This window comes from Pogoniulus pusillus, chromosome 38 (assembly GCF_015220805.1).
Source record: "Pogoniulus pusillus isolate bPogPus1 chromosome 38, bPogPus1.pri, whole genome shotgun sequence".
Taxonomy (NCBI): Eukaryota; Metazoa; Chordata; class Aves; order Piciformes; family Lybiidae; genus Pogoniulus; species Pogoniulus pusillus.
In genome coordinates this window covers 2,785,199-2,807,173 of record NC_087301.1, presented here as the reverse complement: position 1 = coordinate 2,807,173, position 21,975 = coordinate 2,785,199, and the positions used below count along the sequence as shown (strand labels likewise).

At 51.1% G+C, this 21,975-nt stretch overlaps 1 protein-coding gene across 2 annotated transcripts in view; it reads left to right on the top strand.

Moving 5' to 3' along the window:
- FLI1 (Fli-1 proto-oncogene, ETS transcription factor) overlaps positions 1-21,975 on the top strand; it is a 112,690-nt gene that overhangs the window by 45,028 nt on the left and 45,687 nt on the right. For both annotated transcript variants that reach the window (XM_064173140.1, XM_064173141.1), the window contains exon 3: positions 21,046-21,257. In XM_064173140.1, the coding sequence (XP_064029210.1) occupies positions 21,046-21,257 (212 nt within the window). The remainder of the gene's footprint in view (positions 1-21,045; positions 21,258-21,975) is intronic.

Here is a 21,975-nt window from a genome sequence, read left to right as displayed (position 1 = left end):
TGAGGGATGTGGTTTCGTGGTCATCTGGCAGTGCTGGATGAATGGTTGGACTTGGTGATCTTAAAGATCTTTCCCAGCCAAACCAATTCTAAACAGCAACAGATAAGTTTGGCTTGCACATCACCACAAAGACCGTGGCAGAGCTTCTCCTGGCTTTGCTGACATGGTAGCAAGCCTAAACCAGCTTCATTTGGCCCTGCCCCCAAAAGCTGGAAGAGAATTCAGCCTGTGTTTGTGTCAGGAGCATGTTACAGAAGATTCATGTTAGTTGTGACCTGACCTTTCCTCAGCTTGGTGTTTTTTCCATCAGAAATACGCACATTTATCCAAGTCCTACCTGTTCACTGGAACTCTTTGAGAGTTTGCTGCCAGCCCTGCTGATTTCCACACTTTACACACCTCCATAACCTGCATATTTCAAGTTTCCCATGTTTTGCTTTGAACCCCCTCTTCATTTAACAACATAAACGAATGGCAGGCTTTGAACACAGCTGAAAAGCTTAAAGTTGCAATGAAATGGTCAGAATAGGCAAACTGCAGTAGTTCAGTTCTCTTAAGGTGGATTCCTCTGGGCAGTCATTTGGTGGCCAACATCAGGAAATCCCTTACAGTCTCCATAATTTGCTCAGAGTATGAACATCACACTCTAGGTTTGTCCATCTCTCACCCTGTGGCCTTGACACCCACTTCTACCTCCCCATTTTACACAGAAAACTTGAGCTGAACAAACAATTTTCCTGCCTGGACTGTAAATGAGCCCAAACCTCCCAAATATCAATCTGCTATTGAAACCTCAGGACCATCATTTCTCTGCTTCCTGCACGCTTCCTGCTGACTTGGAAGCTGAGGAAATGAGGTATGTTGAGGTGTGAACGTTATTAAGTGTGTTTGTGTTGGGGAACCACTAAGAAGGCAGAGATGCAGACCATGACCAAATATGGACCAGTACACCAAGATAGTGGGCTCAGAAAAGGGAAAAACACCCCTAAAAGCCTATTCCCCTGAGACATTTACAAGCCAAATGTTAATCAAGCAGCAAAATACTCCTTGTACTGCCCTTTCTGTCGCAGTAGATACTGCCTGAAACTCTTAGTCAGTGCAAAACCTGATGTTGGGGTTGGTTTGGGACTGTGCCAATGTGTGCCTCAATTTGTTGCCTCATTTTTCTTTCTTTTAAGCCTTCAGTTCCACTAACAAATCAGAACTAGATCTTGGAAGGGTGGTTGGGTTGGGTTTATTTCTGCAGTGCTCCTTTTTCCTTCAGAAAGGAGCGAGCAGAAGATGAGAGCAGAATTGTGCCTGGCTTTGAGTCAGCTGAAGACAGTGTCAGAACATGTACAACAGAGAGAACACCCAAATTCCTTGAGCTGCTGGAAAAATTCCAGCCAGGTTGATATGCTGATCATGAGCCAGTGTGTGCCCAAGTGACCAAGAAGGCCAGTGGCATCCTGGCCTGTATCAGAAATAATGTGGCCAGCAGGACCAGAGGAGCAGTTCTCCAACCTGTTCTGGGCACTGCTGAGATCACACCTTCAGTACTGGTCTCAATTTTGGGGCCCTCACTGCGAGAAGGATATTGAGGGCTTGGAAGTGGTTCAGAGATGGGCAACAAGGGTTGTGAAGGGCTTAGAGGACAGGGTTGGTGAGGAGCAGCTGAGGCAGCAGGAGAAAGGAAGCTGAAGGGAGAAGGTCTATCTCTCTGTGAGTACCTGAAAGGAGGTTGCAGTGAGGTGGATGTTGGTCTCTTCTTCTTGGTAACAATTCACAGGGTGAGCCAATTGACTTCAAGTTGTAGCAAGAGAGAGTTAGGTTGGATATTAGAAGAAGCTTCTTTACTGAGAGGGTTCTCAACCACTGCAACAGGCTGCCCAGGTTGATGCTTGAATCCACATCCCTGGAGAGGTTTAAAAGCCACGGAGAAGTGGTGCTGATGGTTTAGCACCAGCCTTGGGAGAGTTAGAGAATGGTTGGGCTGAATGATTTTAAAGGTCTTTTCCAACTGAAACACTGGCACAGGTTGCCCGGGGAGGTTATGGATGTTCCCTCCCTGGAAGTGTTCAAGGCTAGGTGACATGAGCCTTGAGCAACCTGCTCTAGTGGGAGGTGTCCCTACCTATGGTGGGGGTCAGAACTGGCTGAACTTTGAGGTCCTTTCTAACCTAAACTGTTCTATGATTCTATGAACTGAAAGGATTTGATGATTCTATGGGGGAGATATAGGCTGAATATTAGGAGGGAGCTGGGGGTGTGCAGCCTGCAGAAGAGGAGGTTCAGGGAAGACCTCTCTGCTGTCTACAACTACCTGCAGGGAGGCTGTAGCCAGGTGGAACTGGGCTCTTCTCCCAGGCATCCAGCAACAGAGCAAGAGGACACAGCCTCAAGTTGTACCAGGGCAGGTTGAGGCTGGATGTTAGGAGGAAGTTGTTGGCAGAGAGAGTGATTGGCACTGGAATGGACTGCCCAGGGAGGTGGTGGAGTTGCTGATGCTGGAGGTGTTGAAGCCAAGCCTGGCTGGGGCACTTAGTGCCATGGTCTGGTTGATTGTCCGGGACTGAGTGCTGGGTTGGAGTGGCTGAGCTTGGAGCTCTTTTCCAACCTGCTTGATTCATCGTTCTATGATTGGCATTGGAATGGGCTGCCCAGGGAGGTGGTGGAGTGGCTGTGGCTGGAGGTGTTGAAGCAAAGCCTGGCTGGGGCACGTGGTGCCATGGTTTGGTTAGTTGGCCAGGGCTGGGTGCTAGGTTGGATTGGCTGAGCTTGTAGCTCTCTTCCAACCTGGTTGATTCTGTGATTCTATGGTGCATGTTTTCAGTGCTCCTACGAGTCTCAGCAGCAAGCCAAGGCAGGTTCAGAGTCTGGCCTGGCAGCCGCGGTCGCCTCTCTGCAGGGTGTCTGTCTGGTTAGCAGGGTCACCATTGGGCGCGGGGCTGCACTGAGGCTATTTTATTAGCCGGCTAAGCTGATTGATTTATTGGAGCAGAAACCTCTCGCTTAGCTCCGGCGCAGGTTGTCCTCCAAGCGCAAACCCCATTGCATTTCGCACCCGCCAGGGCAGCCCCAGCGCTGCGGCCATGAATGGGCTCCTTTGTTAGGCGGCGAAGCGGCAGGACAGACTGTTTAGTTCATGTCTGTACATTAGCGCAGGAGGACGGGGTCTGGGAGACAGATGTGGCCTTTAATTGCAGGGAAATATTAGAAGATCGTTAAGCTGTTCCTGACAGCGTTTTCCTCCGGCTGAGGCAGCAGAGCCTTGTTTTAAGGCAGGCGCAAGCGGCAGCCCTGTCTTGCCGGCCCCCACAAACAGGACCTTGTCCTACTCCCTCGCCCTGGTGCTAAACAAAACCAGAGGAGGTTTAGGCAGGAGCCCAGAGCTGCAGAACCTCCATCTCAGAAAGAGCTCTCTCTAAATTGCATCTGATAAAAGGCTTTTCAACACGGCTCGGGGGACTTGCCCTGGTTAGAGATAAGGCCAACCCTATCAGCTCTGCTAAGAACGTGGAGATGTGCCGAGGGGCCTGCTTCTTATTTATGTTAGCGTGCTCTGAGTGCAAGAAACTCCTCAGCAGGAGGAAAACTCACTGCAGTTGTTTAGATTGGGCATTAGAAGAGACTTCTTCGCTGTAAGTGAAGTCTCCTTCTCTGGAGACTTTCAAGGCTCATCTGGATGTGTTCCTCTGTGACCTGAGCTAGATTGTTTGGTCCTACTCTTGCAGGGGGGTTGGACTCGATGATCTCTTTGGGTCCCTTCCAACCCCTAACAACTTGTGTGTGAAAGGGTTCTCAAACACTGGGACAGGCTCCCCAGGTTGCTGGTTGAATCTCCATCCCTGGAGGTGTTGTCAAGATATGGAGGGACATGGCTTAGCAGCAGTCTTGGTAGAGTTACAGAGTGGTTGAACTCAATGATCTTAAAGGTCTTTTCTGAGTGAAATGATTGTGTGAAACTTTGAAGATCATCCAGTCCAAACCCCCTTCGATGGTCCCACTACTCAGATCTACTCCTGAACTCTCTTGTGCACCCCTGCTCACACACATGCACACAAAAGCTTTTTGCTTTGTTGCAGAATCCCAGAATCCCTGCATGGTTGGGGTTGGAAGGGACCTCTGGAGATCTTCCAGTCCAATCCCTCTGCTAAAGCAGGGTCACCCACAGCAGCTTGCCCAGGATCACAGTCTTAGGTGGGTTTGGAAGCTCCCCAAAGAAGGAGACTCCACAACCTCTCTGGGCAGCCTCCAGATGGAAGGCTTCTGGGTCCCAGTCTGTGTCCATTGCCACTTATCCTGTTGTTGGGCACCACTGAAAGCCACTATGTCTCAGAGGGGTGGAAAAGCTCTCCCTGAGCACAAATCTCTTGAGGTGGCAGCAGCAAGAGGCCTCATTTGTCTAACCAAGCCTCAGAGCCCTTCTCAGTACCACGCTGATAACACCAACAGACTTTCTGTCAACGGTTACCGATAAGAGATTTTGATCATTTAGTTTTGTTCAGCCTCAGAGGAAAATAAGTTTTGCTTTTGTCTGGCATTTCTAGCCCCAGGATAGACCTCTGTGACCTCCTTCTTCCAAGGATGTTAGAAGCATAGAATCTTTTTGGCTGGAGGAGACCTTAAAGATCATCAGGTCCAGCTGTTAACCCAGCAGTGTCCCTCAGCACATCTCCACAGCTTTGAAACCCCTCCAGAGATGGAGACTCCACTACTGCCCTGGGCAGCCTGTTCAGGCCTTAGAATCATAGAAGCAATCATGGTTGGAAGGGACCACAAGGATTATCTAGTTCCACCCCCTATGCCGTGGGCAGGGACACCTCACACTAGATCAGACTGGCCAGAGCTTCATCCAGCCTGGCCTTAAACACCTCCAGGGATGGGGCCTCAACCACCTCCTTGGGCAACCCCTTCCAGGCTCTCACCACTCTCGTGCTGAACACATCCAGTCTGAACCTACCCTCCCCAGCTTTGACAACAAATCTTCTGGGGGTGAAATTGTCCCTCATGGCCAACCTCTACCTGGTGCCACAGGAGGCTGTTTCTGAGCAGCCTGTTCCAGTGCTCTGTCAGCCCCAAAGGAAAGCCTTTCCTCCTGGGATCACCAGGAAGAACAGCACCTTGTCAGCCCTTTTTGGTATTGTTATGTTAACTTTGGGTTCCAGCCCAGGTGCCAGTGTGGCACTTCTTGTGCTATCCCCAAAGCCTTTCTCCTGCACTGAAATGAAAACATCAGTGTTCCTTTGTCGAGAAATGAAAAGCTCCTGGGAACTTCCAGCACTGTAAACTGGGTTTTCCTGTTCAAACATCTCGACTGAGATTGACAAAGAAAATCTCTCAGTGTAATCCTACTGAGCTGTTTTCCTTGGAATGCCATGGGCAGGCTTGTTCACAAAGTCTCTGCTTTTCCTATAGGCGTATGCAGAAACAATCTCGTCACTGGAGCCGCAGGGGCTGGGCTCGGTGCACAAGAAAAACACAGCTCCATGCCATCCCAGCGGGGTGGCAGCCCTCAGTTCCACTGCCAAGCAGAGGAGGCCAGTTGGGAACTGGGTGAGGAGCCAGCAGAGGCTGGGGATTCTGCAGAAGGCATCAATGCATGGCTTTATTAAGGGCTCAGCTGGGCAGTGATGGCATCTGTGTTCGCAGCCAGTGGGCAAAGGGGAGGGAAAACCTGGTCTGATATTGTTTTTAACTGCTCCTCTTTTGGCTGGTTTACCTCATGGGGTTTAAATCCAATATTTTTGAGGGATGCAAAGGCCTTTGGCTCCCAACTGCTGCTAAGTGTGAGTGTGATCTGTGTAACTTTAGCCTCTGCTGAAAATCTCAGCCTTGGGACTTGTCCATGCCAGTAAATGCCATCAGTTCCTGGTCAGGAGGCAACTTCCCAGCCTCCTATCAGGCATATGCAGATGCATCCTGGGGAAGAAGCAGGTTCCTACAAATCCTGTTCTGGGCTCCTCAATTCAAGAGAGATGTTGAGATACTGGAGTGTGTCCAGAGAAGGGCAGCAAGGCTGGGGAGGGACCTGGAACACAGCCCTGTGAGGAGAGGCTGACGGAGCTGGGGGTGTGCAGCCTGCAGAAGAGGAGGCTCAGGGAAGACCTCACTGCTGCCTACAACTATCTGAAGGTCATAGCCAGGTGGGGTTGGTCTCTTCTGCCTGGCACCCAGCAACAGAACAAGGGGACACAGCCTAAGGCTATGCCAGGGCAGGTTAAGGCTGGATGTGAGGAGGAAGTTCCTGGCAGAGAGAGTGATTGGCCTTGGAATGGGCTGCCCAGGGAGGTGGTGGAGTGGCCGTGGCTGGAGATGTTGAAGCCAAGCCTGGCTGGGGCACTTAGTGCCATGGTCTGGTTGGTTGGGCAGGGCTGGGTGCTAGGTTGGACTGGCTGAGCTTGGAGGTGTCTTCTAATCTGGTTGATTGTATGATTCTGAACCACCTTCCCATTACTTCTTATCTCAGCACTTCATGTGATGCACTCTGGATAGCCTATACAACCAGCTCTGGGCTGAAACACTGAAATTCTGCTGTGAATATCAGGGCCCTGCACACAGATTTAATCCAAACACAGCTCAGGGAGAGGGGCCAAACCCAGAACACAAATAGACTCGAGCCCTAACACTTGAAATCTCAAGCCACATCTGGTTTAGGATTCAGCTGCAGGACTGCATTGGGCTTGTGCTTGCCCAGCTCTGATATGGTGTACAGACCCTGCAGCATACGTGGTGGGTGTCAGTGATGAATGATTCCTTGGGGCTGCACCTTTGCATTCCTTAGGTGAGAGGTGCTGAGCCTTGCTTGGTTCTCCTAGCCCCGGCTGAGGGCTGAGCACTCTCCTGGAGGCTCTGCTTTGATTCCTTCACGCTGTTGTTTTTCCTCCGTCTGGAATAAAGTCATCTTGGGCTGCAGAGTGGATGTTTTGTTCTCTGCGGATGGAAACATAACAGCACCCGGTGGAGGTTTCCTGATGGGCTTCCTGCGATTGTGAAGGGAATGGTGTCAGAGAACAAAACAGGATACGAGCAGGCTGCTTGGGAATGTGGTGAGGACAATGGTATCAAAGTGACATGAAAACTACTGAATGGGCATTGCCGAGGTGGTGAGTCAGAGCTCAGGGGAGCCTGGAAGATTCGGGGCTCTCTAAAAGGCCACCTCCCAGATGGCAGACTCCTGGGACAGTGCAGGTTTTACCTTTTCCAGAGCACAGGTTCATGGGAACGTTTCCAGTGTGCTGGCAGTCAGAACCCAAATGGAAGCTGTGAGATTTCTCTGGTCTAGTGGAAAGTGTCTCTGCCCATAGCAGGAGGTTGGAACTAGATGATCTTCAAGGTCCTTTCCAACCCAAACCATTCTGTGATTTTTGTGCTTTACACCTACACCTTCATGCTTTTAAGTCTCCTCTTTATCCTCTTCCAAGGCAGCCTGTTAAAGAGGCTGCCTTGGAAGATGTAACAAACATCACAGATGTTGACAAACATGGATCTGACAAACTCACTCTCATCACAACCCCTCTAGTACTTTTGGCTTTCTCCTTTTACTGTTTTCTTTTCTGGGATGAATCAGCTCTATTGAAAAGATTTGATTGCTCTTTGCATGTGGCCAACATCCCCATCAGGATGATTACATAGACTCAGTTTCTAATGTGAGTTAAAACACCACCAAAAACCTCCTCCTTTGAGTGGCAAACACAGTTTAAAGTGCGCTTGATTTGTCTGAAGCTTGGTCAGTCTGTAAGCTCCTGATCATAGAATCAAGCAGGTTGGAAGAGAGCTCCAAAATCAGCCAGCCCAACCTAGCACCCAGCCCTGGCCAATCAATCAGACCATGGCACTAAGTGCCTCATCCAGGCTTGGCTTCAACACCTCCAGGCATGGCGACTCCACCACCTCCCTGGGCAGCCCATTCCAGTGCCAATCACTCTCTCTGACAACAACTTCCTCCTAACATCCAGCCTGAACCTGCCCTGGCACAGCTTGAGAGTGTGCCAACATCCCTCTTGAATTGAAGAGCCCAGAACCAGACACAGCACTCAAGGTGTGGCCTGACCAGTGTTGAGTACAAGGAAAGAATAACCTTCCTTGTCCTGCTGGCCACACTGTTCCTGATCCAGGCCAGGATGCCATTGGCTCTCTTGGCTACCTGGGCACACTGCTGGCTCACGTTCAGCCTGCTATCTACCAGTACCCCCAGGTCTCTTTCTGCCTGGCTGCTCTCTAGCCTCTCTTTCCCCAGCCTGTAGTGCTGCTTGGGGTTGTGGCCAAAGTGATGAAACATTTGCCTCTGAAAAGCAGCCCCTGGCAGGACACCAAGGAGAGGAGCCAGGCAGTGGGTGCTTCAGGACACGGCTGAGGTCAGCAGAGAGTTGCTGCATAGCAGAAGACTGCATTTATTCCTCAGGATAGTTTGGGTTTGTCAGGGAGCCAGGCTCTGAAGCCATCTCTCTGTTTCTCTCCATGTGTCTTCAGCAGCAAAAAAGGCCATAAAACCCCTACAATAATATTTACCAGAGTGTGTATGTTCGCAGTTAGATCCATGTGTCTCTGTTTACAAACGCATCTGCTCTGCACAAGGCTGTTTTACAAGGCTGAGGGAGGGGGAAAGACACAAAGGAACTGAAGAAGGAGATGAACTAGAGCGAGGTGGACTGCTTAGCTCTGAAAGCAGTCGCCCACGCAGCAGCAAGTTGTTCTTGGTGAGCAATTTCGGGGCAGAAGAGCTGTGGGCAGAGATCAGCAGGTGATAGGAGCACAGTAAATGGGTTGAGGAGAGTGGTAATACACAGCAAAGGCTGCAAAGATCTGGAGAAGATCACTTAGTCCTCCTCCTGGCATGGCAAAGCCACACTGATTAATTTGTGGAGGTGAAGCCTTTTGGAGTTAAATGAGCTGCCAGAACAATTAAAAAGGAAGTTGGCTCGAGCCATGCTGATGGCAAAGCTTCAGTGCTTTAGATGGGCTCAGCGTTGTGCACCCAGGGTTTAATACTCATCCTGAATCATCTGGAGAGGAGAAGGTCTTTGAGGAGACCTTGGAGTGGCCTTCCAGTATCTGAAGGAGGCTACAGGAGGGCTGGGGAGGGACTGTTGACAAGGTTTTGTAATGACAGGAGGAGGAGGAATGGGTTTGAAGTGGCAGAGGGGAGATTCAAACTGGATGTTAGGAAAGGGTTCTGTGCAGTGAGGGTGGTGAGACACTGGCACAGGTTGCCCAGGGAGGATGTGGAGCACAGAATGACAGCATGGGATCTCTGATCATATTCTGTGCTCCACAACTTCCCTGGAGGTGTTAAAAACCAGGCTGGATGAGGCCTTATGCAACTTATTCTAGTGGGAGGTGTCCCTGCCTAGGGTGGAGGGGTGGAACTGGCTGAGCTTTGAGGTCCCTTCCAATCTGAACCATTCTATTGTTCTATGATCTCACTGTGCCTTGGCTGGTAGAAGTGGGGAGGAGCTGCCCCAAGCCTTCTAGGAACAGAAGCTGGGGTAAGTCCCTCATCTGCTAATGGCCAGACACCTCAGATCTCAGCCTCCCTTCAGATATTGGAAGGCCACCTGGGAGCCTCCTCTTCTCCGGACTGAACAGTTCCAACACTTTCAGTCTGTGCTCACAGCAGAGCTGCTGCAGCCCTCTCAGCATCCTCCTGGCCCTGCTCTGGACACACTCCAGCATCTCCACATCTTTCTTGTAATAGGGGCTCCAGAACTGGGTGCAGTACTCCAGGTGGGGTCTCACCAGAGCCAAGGAGGAGAATCGCCTTCTTCACCCTGCTGGCCACACTTCTGATGCAGCTCAGCCTCTGATTTGCTCTCTGGGCTACAAGTGCACACTGCTGGCTCCTGTTGAGCTTCTCATCCACCAGCACACCCAAGTCCCTCTCCTCAGGGTGGTCACCATATTACTTTCAAACAGTCAAGATGCCACAGCAGTAATTTGGGCAGGCTCTTCTTTTCCTTTTCCTCTTTTCCTTTCCTGATCCTGTAGTTTGCTATGAGAAATTTCCTAGGAGATAGTGCTCCTACACCTCTTTACCATCAACCCTGGCACAGCAACTTGCACTGTGTCCTTGCAATTCCCACTTGAGATTTAGCCTGAAACAAACCAAAATAAGCTCTGAACCAATTTCTGTGAAGATTCGACTGAGGGAAAGGGAAATAAAAAGAAAAGTTGTTGGTCCAGATCCTATAAACATGTCCCTGAAGTGCTCTTCTGAAAAGTGAAATAGAAAACAAGATCTACTTTTTGTTTCCTTTTTGAGACTCTTTGAGCTCAGAACAACAAAACATCACCTTAGCAGCCTTCTTTTATCCCCCCAATATGAAATTTTGTGGGAGTAATGAACATATAACAATAAGAAAAGGACAAATTTCAGAAAGTACTCTTTTTTGGCTCCCACAGCACTGTTGTGGCCTCCTCTGGCTTCACTCCAACAGGTCCTTCTTGTGCTGAGAGCTCACAAGCTGGACACAGTACTCCAGCTGAGGTCTCACTAAGGCAGATGCTGCTGCCTTCTTAAGCAGGGAAAACAGGACCACGTCTCCTCCCATCCCTCCTTCTCAGGGCAGGGATCACTCTGTGGCACAGATTATCAGCCCTTGGGTTGCCACAATCCAAATCCCATCATTTTAGCTGGTAAGTAACATAAATCATAGAATTATAGAATCAGTCAGGGTTGGAAGGCACCACAAGGATCAGCCAGTTCCAACCTCCCTGTCATGGGCAGGAGCATCCTTCCATAGATCAGGCTGCCCAGAGCCTCATCCAGCCTGGCCTTAAACACCTCCCTGGGCAACCCATTCCAGGCTCTCACCACTCTCATGCTGAAGAGCTTTTGTCTTGCTGCACAGGTAGCCAGATGAAGTAAAGAGCATCTTGCTTTGGCAGCTCCCAGCCCACTGCTGTAATGGCTTTCTGGTGCTCACTGCAGCCCGCAAATCTGGGCTGTAGAAGCAGGATGAAATTGCTTGTGAAGGGCACCAGATTGGATTGTGGTTGTGAGCAATCAAATGCTTGTGATTATGATTTTCCAGTGGGAGTTCTGTGGACTCCCTGCAGCAATCACATAATGTCCTGGAAGGAAGGTGGAGCAGAGTGAACAAACCTCGAAGAGAAGTGTGCTGGAAAGGAGGCCTTTCTTTTTGTTCTGTGAAGAGTGTGGCTTTGCAGTCCAGGTTTTGCTTTGAGTTGTCCAAAAGATTCCTGTTTGTGTTCCATTAACAGCCCTGGATGAGGCTCTGTGCTTCTTAGAGAAGCTCTCAGTGCACATGGATCAGGCCAACAGGACCAACAGGAGATGAAAGGTGTGGCAAGAGCATTGCTTCACTGAAAACTGTGCCAAAACTCAAGGGCAGGGATGAGAATAAGACTCTGCCTCCTAATCCAGTGCTCCAGTCCATCCAAATCTGCCACCCTGAGACCAGCACAGGCTCTGCTCCTTTGTCACTTCCTGAGTGAGGTGGAGTTTGGTCTCTTCTCCATAGTTACAAGTAATAAAGCAAGAGGAAATCACCAGGGGAAGTTTATGTTGGAGATTAGGGACAGTGGCCAGGCATTGGAAGAGGCTGCCCAGGGAGGTGATGGAGTCCCCATCTCAGGAGGTGTTCAAAAAGCACCTGGAGATGGTACCTTTGGACACGTTTTGGTGCCAGTGGTGGTGTTGGGTTGATGGTTGGACTCGATGATCTTAGAGGTCTTTTCCAGCTGAAACAATTCAATGATTCTATAATGTTTGACTAGTTTTCTTGTCAATCTGATCTTATCTCATTTCTGCTTGTGTGAGAGCTTGGCAGCAGAAGTGCTGACTTGCAGAACTGCAGTGCTGAAGGCTGCTCTGCTCAAAGAGTGGATCCTCTCTGCTAACTTCAAGCCACGTCTAAGGTTAGTTGCTGCTGGTGCCTCACATTTTGCTGCTTTGCATCCTACTCCTGGGCTCTTCAGATGTGTTGGCAACATCCTCTCAAGAAAAATGCTTCAGGAGTGATCTTCTTAACGGAAAGAAGTCAGCCCTCTAAGGTGGAAGCAATCTTTCCATGTGATTGTTCAAGCACCCAGCTTTTTCTTCTCTTCTAAGCCAGATTGTGTGGAGGAGGATGAAGCTTTGATCTTTAGCAGTGCCCTTTAAATGTGGTTATGGCCTGAAAAGTGAATGTGAAGAGCTCCAAGTCAATACTCAGCGAAAACTCCTTAGAATCATAGAATTAAGCAGGTTGGAAGAGACCTGCAAGCTCATCCAGTCCAACCTAGCAGCCAGCCCTATCCAATCAACTAGACCATGGCACTTTGTCTGCACCTAGAGAGAACCTGGTATGAAAGCACAGCAATAATTTGGGCAGTCTCTTCTTTTTCTTTTTCCCTTCTCCTCTCCTGGTCTCTCCTGGGAGATTTCCTAGGATCTAATGCCCCTAAGACCTCCTTACCATCAACCCTAACACAACAACTTGCACTGTAGCCTTGCAATTCCCACTTGAAATCTAGCCTGAAACAAGGCAAAATAGGCTCTGAACCAGTTTATGTGAAGATTAGACTAAGGGAATTAAAAACAAAGACAAAAAAGTTGCTGGTCCAGATCCTGTAAGCATCTGCATGAAGTGCTCTTGTGAAAAGTGATGTCTGCACCTAGAAAGAAGCTGTAGATGCTGGGCTGAAAGCATCTACTCCTGCCTCAGCAGCTCTTCTTAGAGTCATAGAATGGTTTAGGTTGGAAGGGACCTCAAAGCTCAGCCAGTTTGAACTCCCTGCCATAGGCAGGGACACCTCCCACCAGAATAAGTTGCACAAGGCCTCATCCAGCCTGGTCCTGAACACCTCTTTGATCACATTCTGTCCTTCTGTGCTCCACAACCTCCCTGGGCAACCTGTGCCAGTGTCTCACCACCCTCACTGGAAAGAACTTCTTCCTATCATCTAGCTTAAATCTCCCCTCTGCCAGTTTAAACCCCTTACCACTCATCCTGTCATTACCAGACCTTGTCAATAGTCCCTTCCCAGCCATGCTGTAGGCTCCCTTCAGATCCTGCAAGGCCACTCCAAGGTCTCCTGGAAGCCTTCTCTTCTCCAGGCTGCAGAGCCTCAACTCTCTCATAGCAGAGTTGCTGCAGCTCTGTGAGCTCTCTCATAGCCTGTCCTCACAGCAGAGCTGCTGCAGCTCTGTGAGCATCTTGGTGGCCTCCTCTGGACTGGCTCCAACACTTCCATAACCTTCTTGTGTTGGGGGCTCCAGAACTGTTGTTGCCAGGACCTTTCTCCCAGAGCCAAGCTGAGGGATCTGGGAGCTTCTAGCTTAATCTAACCTAGGATAAGGTAAAGTCTCTGAACTTTTAGGTGCCTCTTCCAAGGGAAACTTTTAAAGGCCAGAGAGGACATGTAAAACCCCTGAATTTTGAGGTGCCTTTTCCAAGGAAAACTTTTAGAGGCTAGAAAGGACATGTAAAACCCCTGAATTTTGAGGTGCCTTTTCCAAGGGAAACTTTCAGAGGCTAGAGAGGATGCTTGGATGTCCTGGGGCTGGCTCTGTTGCTAGTGCAGTCCACATAACCAGGACCGTGAGCATCGAGACAAATGCTGATGTTTTGCCTCATCTGGGCTGCTTCTCACATCCATTCTGTTCCTGCACTGGCTCAAATGTCCAGCTTAATTCATTAACTGGGTGAATGAAATCAAAGTGTGCCTCAGCCTGCTGCAGCACTCAGCCCTGGGTCTGGATGAGTGAAGGAGAAACTGCAAAGCCGCGAGCTGCCGTAGACAGGACTGGCCACATTTATGCCAGGAATGTGACTAAAGCCTGGAAAATCTGAAGCCAGCCTATTCCCTGAGGCAGTATAGTGTAACATATACAACAGAATAATACACACAAGACCCCTGTCTCAGACTCAGTCTGGCCAGCTCAAGGACACAGCCCAGGAGGCAGCAGCATGGGGGGAACCCTGGTGAGCCGTGGCCTGTCTGGTGAGGTTATGTTAGCACCTTAAAAGCCTCTGTGTGCTTTCCCAGTTGCCAGCTCTTGGTTCCAGGGGAGAGAAATCTGCCTGCTGGTATTCAGTCTCAATCTCTTCCTTGTCCAGAACTGAAGCAAAACACTTCTTGATTAGACTTGTCCTACAAATCTGAATCTAACCAAGCAGAGCTCTGAGGGTGAGTGGAGGTTTGGTCATACCCATGCCCACCTAGGTCTGTAGGCTCTAAGAGCCCAGGCTTCTTCCAAGGGAGTCAAACCAAGTCCCAGGCAGTCCTCACTGCTAGGACAAGCAGTCATAGGCTCAGAGGATGTCAGGAGTTGGAAGGGACCCAAAGAAATCACCAAGTCCAACCCCCCTGCCACAGCAGGACCACACAATCTAGCTCAGGTCACACAGGAACACATCCAGACAGGCCATGAAAGTCTCCCCAACCTCTGTGAGGAGCCTGTGCCAGGGCTCTGGGACCCTTCCAGGCAAGAAGTTTCCCCTTGTGTTGAGCTGGAACCTCCTGTGCTGCAGCTTCCATCCATTGCTCCTTGTCCTATCCCAGGGAGCTGTGAGCAGAGCCTGTCCCCCCCTCCTGACCCCCAGCTCTCAGATATTGATAAACATTTATTAGATCCCTTCTCAGTCTTCTCTTCTCCAGAATAAACAACCTCAGGTCCCTCAGCCTCTCCTCACCAGGCAGTGCTCCAGTCCCCTCATCATCCTCATAGCCCTCCACTGGACCCTCTCCAGCAGATCCCTGTCCCTCTTAAACTGAGGAGCCCAAAACTGAATGCAATACTCAAGATGAGGTCTCACCAGGGCAGAGTAGAGTGGGAGAAGAACCTCCCTGGATCTGCTGGACACACTCTTCCTAATACACCCCAGGATCCCATTGGCCTTCTTGGCCACAAGGGCACATTGCTGTGCCATGGGCAGCAGTTAGCCACCAGCACTCCCAGGTCTCTGTACTCTGACCTGCCAGCCAAAGGCTACTCAGATTGCTACCCCTATTTTTGCTCCTCTGAAGCTGTAGATGTTCACACCACAGTGAAGCTGGCTGCAGCAGGGCTTGGCAAGGTGCCACCCAACTTCCCTTGCATGCAACCAGCACCACTCGTTTGCTATTTGCATGCACCCCCCCGGGGTGGCAAGCAGGTGTTACGAGCTGCTATCTCTGCCTGATCTCCTCTGTGCTTCTTCAGTTCCCCCAGAGCCCTCAGCCTGCAGCTTTTGTGGCTGTGACGAGCTCAGGGGTTTGGCTCAGATGATTCCTGGCTGAGTAACTTCTTGGGCCTGCTGTGATGGCAGCCATCACATTTGAATTTCTTTTCCTCTGTGTGTGTGTGTGAGGTGAGGTCGAGTTTGCAGCCTGGACTCATTCAAGCAGCAGAATGCAGAGCTGCCCTCTGCAACCTCTGCCTGCCTGTGGCATTATCCTGCCAGTGAAGCCAGCTGCTGCTGCAGGCAGCACCTAACAGCTTCTTTGTCTTTCAAGGAAGATCCTTCCCTGAGGAGTCAGGCATCTCCATCAGGTATTTGGTTCATCAGAGATAAGTGTGCACTTGGCTGTGTGTGTAAAGATAACTGTACTTGGATAGAGCCCTAAGTCTTGATCCTAGGCTAGGGCTGTTCTTTAGGATGGACTGCTGGAGGGTTTCGTTGGTGGGTTAAGCCAGGAAGATCCTTCCCCACCCACCCCCCAGTAAGAACCTTTCTTCAGAAGATAAGTGGCTGTAAGTAGAAAAAGCATTTTCCTACATATTGTTTCCCCACGAGGGTATTGAGGTACTGGAACAGATTAACTAAAGAAGCTGTGGAGGCCCCAACCCTGCAAGTGTTCCAGTCTGGGCTGGATGAGGCTTTGAGCAGCCTGGGATAGTAGGAGATGTCCCTGCCCATGGCAGGGTGGTTGGAACTAGATGAGCTTCAAGGCCCCTTCCAGCCCAAACCACTCTATGATTCTGTGAAAACTGACCCCAACAACCTACCTGTGTCTGTGTTTTCAGACTGATGATCTCCAGCCCTATGTGTTTTCAGATGTAATATCATCAGCTTGCTGTGGCCATGGTTTTCTTGCCTCTGATCACAGAATCATAGAATCATCCAGATTGGAAGAGAGCTCCAAGCTCAGCCAGTCCAACCTTGCACCCAGCCCTGACCAACCAACCAGACCATGGCACTCAGTGCCCCAGCCAGGCTTGGCTGCAACACCTCCAGCCACAGCCACTCCACCACCTCCCTGGGCAGCCCATTCCAATGCCAATCACTATCTGTGCCAGGAACTTCCTTCTAACATCCAGCCTTAACCTGCCCTGGCACAACTTGAGGCTGTGTCTCCTTCTGTGGGGGCAGCAGAGCCCAACCCCACCTGGCTACAGCCTCCCTGCAGGCAGCTGCAGACAGCAATGAGCTCTGCCCTGAGCCTCCTCTGCTGCAGGCTGCACCCCCCCAGCTCCCTCAGCCTCTCCTCACAGGGCTGTGCTCCAGTAAGATGCATAGCTGAGGCTGCTTTAAAGAGCTGTAAGTCAGATATTTGGGGTTCTCCTACCACTTCCTGCCATAATCATAGAATTGTTTAGGTTGTGAGAGATCTGAGAGTCCAAAAAGTCCAACCATTAACCCAACACTACCAAGTCTGGTGCTAAACCACGTCCCTCAGTACCACAGAACCTCACAGTTTCTGTACTGAGGGGAAACAGAGACTTGATCCCATTCTGTGATTCTGTGCTCCACAACCTCCCTGGGCAACCTGCGCCAGTGTCTCACCACCCTCACCGCAAAGAACCCTTTCCTAAAATCCAGTTTCAATCTCCTCTTTACCAGTTCAAACCCATTCCTCCTCCTCCTGTCATTGCCAGACCTTGTCAATAGTCCCTCCCCAGCCCTCCTGTAGCCTCCTTCAGATCCTGCAAGGCCACTCCAAGGTCTCCTGGAAGCCTTCTCCTCTCCAGGCTGCAGAGCCCCAACTCTCTCAGCCTGTGCTCAGACCTGCTTAAATTCTGGACTGCTCAGGTTTGGGTTTATTACAAGAGCTGAGACAGTGATGGCTGAGCCCTGACCTGGCTCTTTCTGAGTGGCTTCATTTCAAGCTGAGGAGGATTCTCATCCTCACTCAGTAGACTGCAACTGTGGATGTTTTTGGCGACGATGGCAGCAGCCTGCTAACATCTGATCCGTGCTTAGACTCATGTAATGAGAGGATTCCAGCAGCTGCACTTCTCTTGAGCTTTCAGAACTTCTGTTTTCCTTCCTGGGTCTGGAAGAATTTGCAAAGCTGACCTCAGAAATGGCTTTGGGGGCAGGGAGGAGAGAGAGCAACAATTTATTGTTTTTAAAAGCTCAGGATTTGGACTCTTTCCCGAGAGCACTGAGGGGTTAGCAACACACCAGCTTCCCAAGCAAAGAGTGTCTGAACCTCCATCAGCAGTCCACTGCTGCACACACAGCAATATTTAGGGGCTATGGAATGCTCCACAGAGTAGGTGACTCTGTCTCTGCTTTTGTTTTTTGGAGCTCTGCTCCACTAAATCATGTTGAAGTAATAGAAGCTTCTCAGTTTGGGAGGCTCCTGGTGCACTTTCTGCCTTGCCAGACATAATGGCAGCTGTGTTGTGTGTGGTTAACTCAGCTCCACAAGGAACACACAGACCTTGTCAGCTGCTGGAGCAGGTCCAGAGAAGGGCAGTGAAGCTGGTGAAGGGTCTGGAGAACAGGGCTGGTGAGGAACAGTTGAGGGAACTGAGGTTGTTTAGCCTGGAGAAAAGGAGGCTGAGGGCAGACACTCTGACTCTCCAAGTCCCTGAAATGGGGCTGGGGTGAGGTAGGTGTTGGTCTTTTTTCCCAAGGAACAAGCAGTAGGAGAGGAAATCACCTCAGGGTTGCACCAGAGGAGGTTTAAGTTGGACAGGAGGAACAATTTATTCCCTAAAGGAGTGGTTAGGCCTCAGAAGAGGCTGCCCAGGGAGGTGGTGGAGTGACTATTCCTGGAGGTGTTCAAAAAACCCTGTAGATAACAGCTCTGTGGCTTAGTCTCCATGGTGGGGTGGGCTTGATGAGCTTAAAGGTCTCTTCCAGCCTTAATGATGCTGTGCACTTTGAATAAGGCAGGGCTGTGCCAAAGCTGCCAGGTGCCTGTCAAGCTTCACTTAGAGTCATAGAATCAAGCAGGTTGGAAGAGAGCTCCAAGCTCAGCCAGCCCAACCTAGCACCCAGCCCTGCCCAACCAACCAGACCATGGCACTAAGTGCCCCAGCCAGGCTTGGCTGCAACACCTCCAGCCACAGCCACTCCACCACCTCTCTGGGCAGCCCATTCCAATGCCAATCACTCTCTCTGCCAGGAACTTCCTCCTCACATCCAGCCTAGACCTGCCCTGGCACATCTTGAGGCTGTGTCCCCTTCTTCTGTTGCTGGCTGCCTGGCAGCAGAGCCCAACCCCCCTGGCTACAGCCTCCCTGCAGGCAGCTGCAGGCAGCAATGAGCTCTGCCCTGAGCCTCCTCTGCTGCAGGCTGCACCCCCCCAGCTCCCTCAGCCTCTCCTCACAGGGCTGTGCTCCAGGCCCCTCCCCAGCCTTGCTGCCCTTCTCTTAACACCTTCCAGCACCTCAACATCTCTCTTGAATGGAGGAGGCCAGAACTGGACACAGCACTCCAGAGGTGGCCTGAGCAGTGCTGAGCACAGGGGCACAAGAACCTCCCTTGCCCTGCTGCCCACACTGCTCCTGAGCCAGCCCAGGATGCCATTGGCTCTGCTGCCCACCTGGGCACTGCTGGCTCCTGTTCAGCTCCTCTCTCCCAGCACCCCCAGCTCCCTCTCTGCCTGCCTGCTGTCAGCCACTCTGGCCCCAGCCTGTAGTGCTGCTTGGGGTTGTTGTGGCCAAAGTGCAGAACCTGCCCTTGGCCTTGTTCAGTCTCATCCCCTTGGACTCTGCCCACCCATGCAGCCTGGCCAGGTCTCTCTGCAGGGCTCTGCTACCCTCCAACAGCTCCACAGCTGCTCCTAGCTTGGTGTCATCTGCAAATTTACTGATGCTAGACTCAATTCCCTCATCCAGATTTACCAGTCAAGATACTGAACAGACCCCAGGCAGATCCGTGCAAGCAGGCTGAAAGTCCAAGCATTTTGTCAACATTTGGACGTTTAGCAGGGAGACAAAAAAAAACCCAAACCAAACAAACAACAAACCCAACAAAACCCAAAGCCAAAGGATGACAATTTCCTGTTTTTAAGCATTTCTAGAAATGCAGAGTTTGGTAACTCAGCAGCCCTCCACTGCCCACAAAGCAAACAAAAACTGTAAAGCAATGCATTTTTCATCCCACCACTAACACCCAGAGCTCTGACCTGCACTGCCTGCTGCTCCTTCACCAGTAACCTCAGAATATAAACAGCACACACAGCCCTGTGCAGGGAGCAGTGGAGACCTTCAAGGGACACTCCAGAAATGTTACATGCTCTGTGTCTCTCTGGTTGGTCTTGGAGCAGCAAGTGCAGGCAGGTGGGAATATACTCCACAGCTGGAGTGTTGTGTCCAGTTCTGGCTCCTCAGTTCAAGAGAGAGAATTACTGGAGAGAGTGTAACAAAGATGCTGAAGGGCCTGGAGCATCTCTGTGAGGGGAAAAGGCTGAGAGCCATGGGGATGCTGAGCCTGGAGAAGAGCAGCCTGAGGGGATCTGATCAATGCTCAGCAGGAGCTAAGGGGCCCTCAGGGGGCAAGAGGATGGGGCCAGACTCTTCTCAATGGTGCCCAGCAGCAGGACAAGGTCCAGCAAGTACAGATTGGAACAAGGAGGTTCCATCTGAACAGGAGGAGAAACTTCTTTGCTGTAAGGGTGCTGGAGCACTGCCCCAGGCTGCCCAGAGAGGTTGTGGAGTCTCCTTCTCTGGAGACATTTCAAACCTATCTGGACATAGCACAGCTCCAGGCTGGGTAGGGAATGGCTGAGAGCAGCCCTGAGGAAAAGGCCCTGGGGGTCTGGGGTGATGAAAAGCTCAACAGGAGCCTGCAGTGTGAGTGCAGCCCAGACACAACCCTGTGCTGGGCTGCAGCCAGAGCAGTGTGGGCACAGGGCAAGGGAGGGGATTCTGCCCCTTGGCTCTGCTCTCCTTAGACTCCACCTGCAGCCCTGGGTGCAGCTCTGGAGCCCCCAGCACAAGCAGGACATGGAAGTGTTGGAGCCAGTCCAGAGGAGGCCACCAAGATGCTGAGGGATGCAGCAGCTCTGCTCTGAGGACAGGCTGAGAGAGTTTGGGCTCTGCATCCTGGAGAAGGGAAAGCTTAGAGGAGACCTTGGAGTGGCCTTGCAGGATCTGAAGGGGGCTCCAGGAGGTCTGGGGAGGGACTATTGACAAGGTCTGGCAATGACAGAAGGAGGAAGAATGGGTTTGAAGTGGCAGAGGGGGGATTTAAGCTAGATGCTAGGAAGAAGTTCTTTGCAGTGAGGGTGAGGAGACACTGGCACAGGTTGCCCAGGGAGGTTGTGGAGCACAGAATCATAGAATGTGATCAGAGATGCCACCCTGTGCTTCTGTGCTCCACAACCTCCCTGGATGTGTTCAGGACCAGGCTGGATGAGGCCTTGAGCATCCTGTTCTAGTGGGAGGTGTCCCTGCCTATGGTAGGGGGCTGGAGCTGGATGATCTCTGAGATGCCTTCTGATCTAACCCATTCTGTGACTCTCTGATTCTCTGATGTTGTGATTCTGAGCAGGCCACTGTGGGTGACTCTGCTGCAGCAGAGAGGTTGGACTGGGTGATTCCCAGGGGCCCCTTCCAACCCCCACCGTGCTGGGACTCTGTGACTGTGGGCAGGTAACTGTGTGAAACTGCAGATGAAACTGAGTGATGAGAATGACCACAGCACCCAGCAGCCACCTTGACTGTTTGCAGAAGTGAAGTGAACCTTAGCTCTTGCCCCACCCAGAGCAAGCCACTGCTTTGCATATGGGTTGATGGACCCCAAAGAATCTGTTTCAACCTGCAGTCCATGCAGATGGCAATTTCAGACAGCTCTGGGCAGCTGTGGGGCCTTTGCAGGTGCTCACCAGCTCAAAGAGAGACTGAGAATGGAGTTGCTGGTTTAGTCATGAGGCTGAACTCTTGGGTTTTTCTCTCCTCAGGAGGCTCTGTCGGTGGTGAGCGACGACCAGTCCCTCTTTGACTCCACGTACGGCGCTGCCGCTCACCTCCCCAAGGCAGACATGACAGCCTCAGGGAACCCAGACTATGGCCAGCCACACAAAATCAACCCCTTGCCTCCTCAGCAGGAGTGGATTAACCAACCTGTCCGGGTCAATGTCAAAAGGGAATATGACCACATGAATGGATCAAGGTAAGGGAAGACTCTGTCCATGTCTACTGTTTCTTGAGTAAAAGCAGTGCACTGATGGTCCATTTGTGCTCTTGTCCTGCACGTCAACAGACTCCTCTCTTTGTGTAGCACCTGCCCCTGTTGAGGTGCCTCTGTTGTTATTTAATGGCCTGAGGATCTCATTCTCACAGTCCTGCAGCATGTAGCTTTTCCAGGCTCCACAGATGCTGGGACAGCAGACTGCCAGGACAGAGCCCATGCTGCAGACACTGTGGTAAATGACACATCTGTCACTTGGTTCAGCATCCCACAGCTGTCTTCAAGAGACTCTTGAAGATGGAGTTGGTTATGCAGAGTGAGGTTCTCTATGGCAGCCTATGAGGTGCCCTAGACTTACTCTGCCTTGGTGGGACTGCAGCAGCAGTCCTGTGTCCAGATCTGGGCTTCCCAGTTCAAGAGAGATAGGAAATGAATGGAGAGAGTCCAGCAAAGATGCTGAGGGACCTGGAGCGACTTGTGAGGAAGAGAGGCTGAGAGACCTGAGGATGTTTAGCCTGGAGAAGAGTAACCTGAGAGGGGATCTGGTCAATGCACAGGAGGAGCTAAAGGGTGGGAGGAAAGAGGATGAGGCCTGCCTCCTGTCAGTGGTGCCCAGCAACGTGACAAGGGGTAATGGACACAAACTTGAACCCAGGAGGTTCCATCTGAACAGGAGAAGAAACTCCTTTGGTGTGAGGGT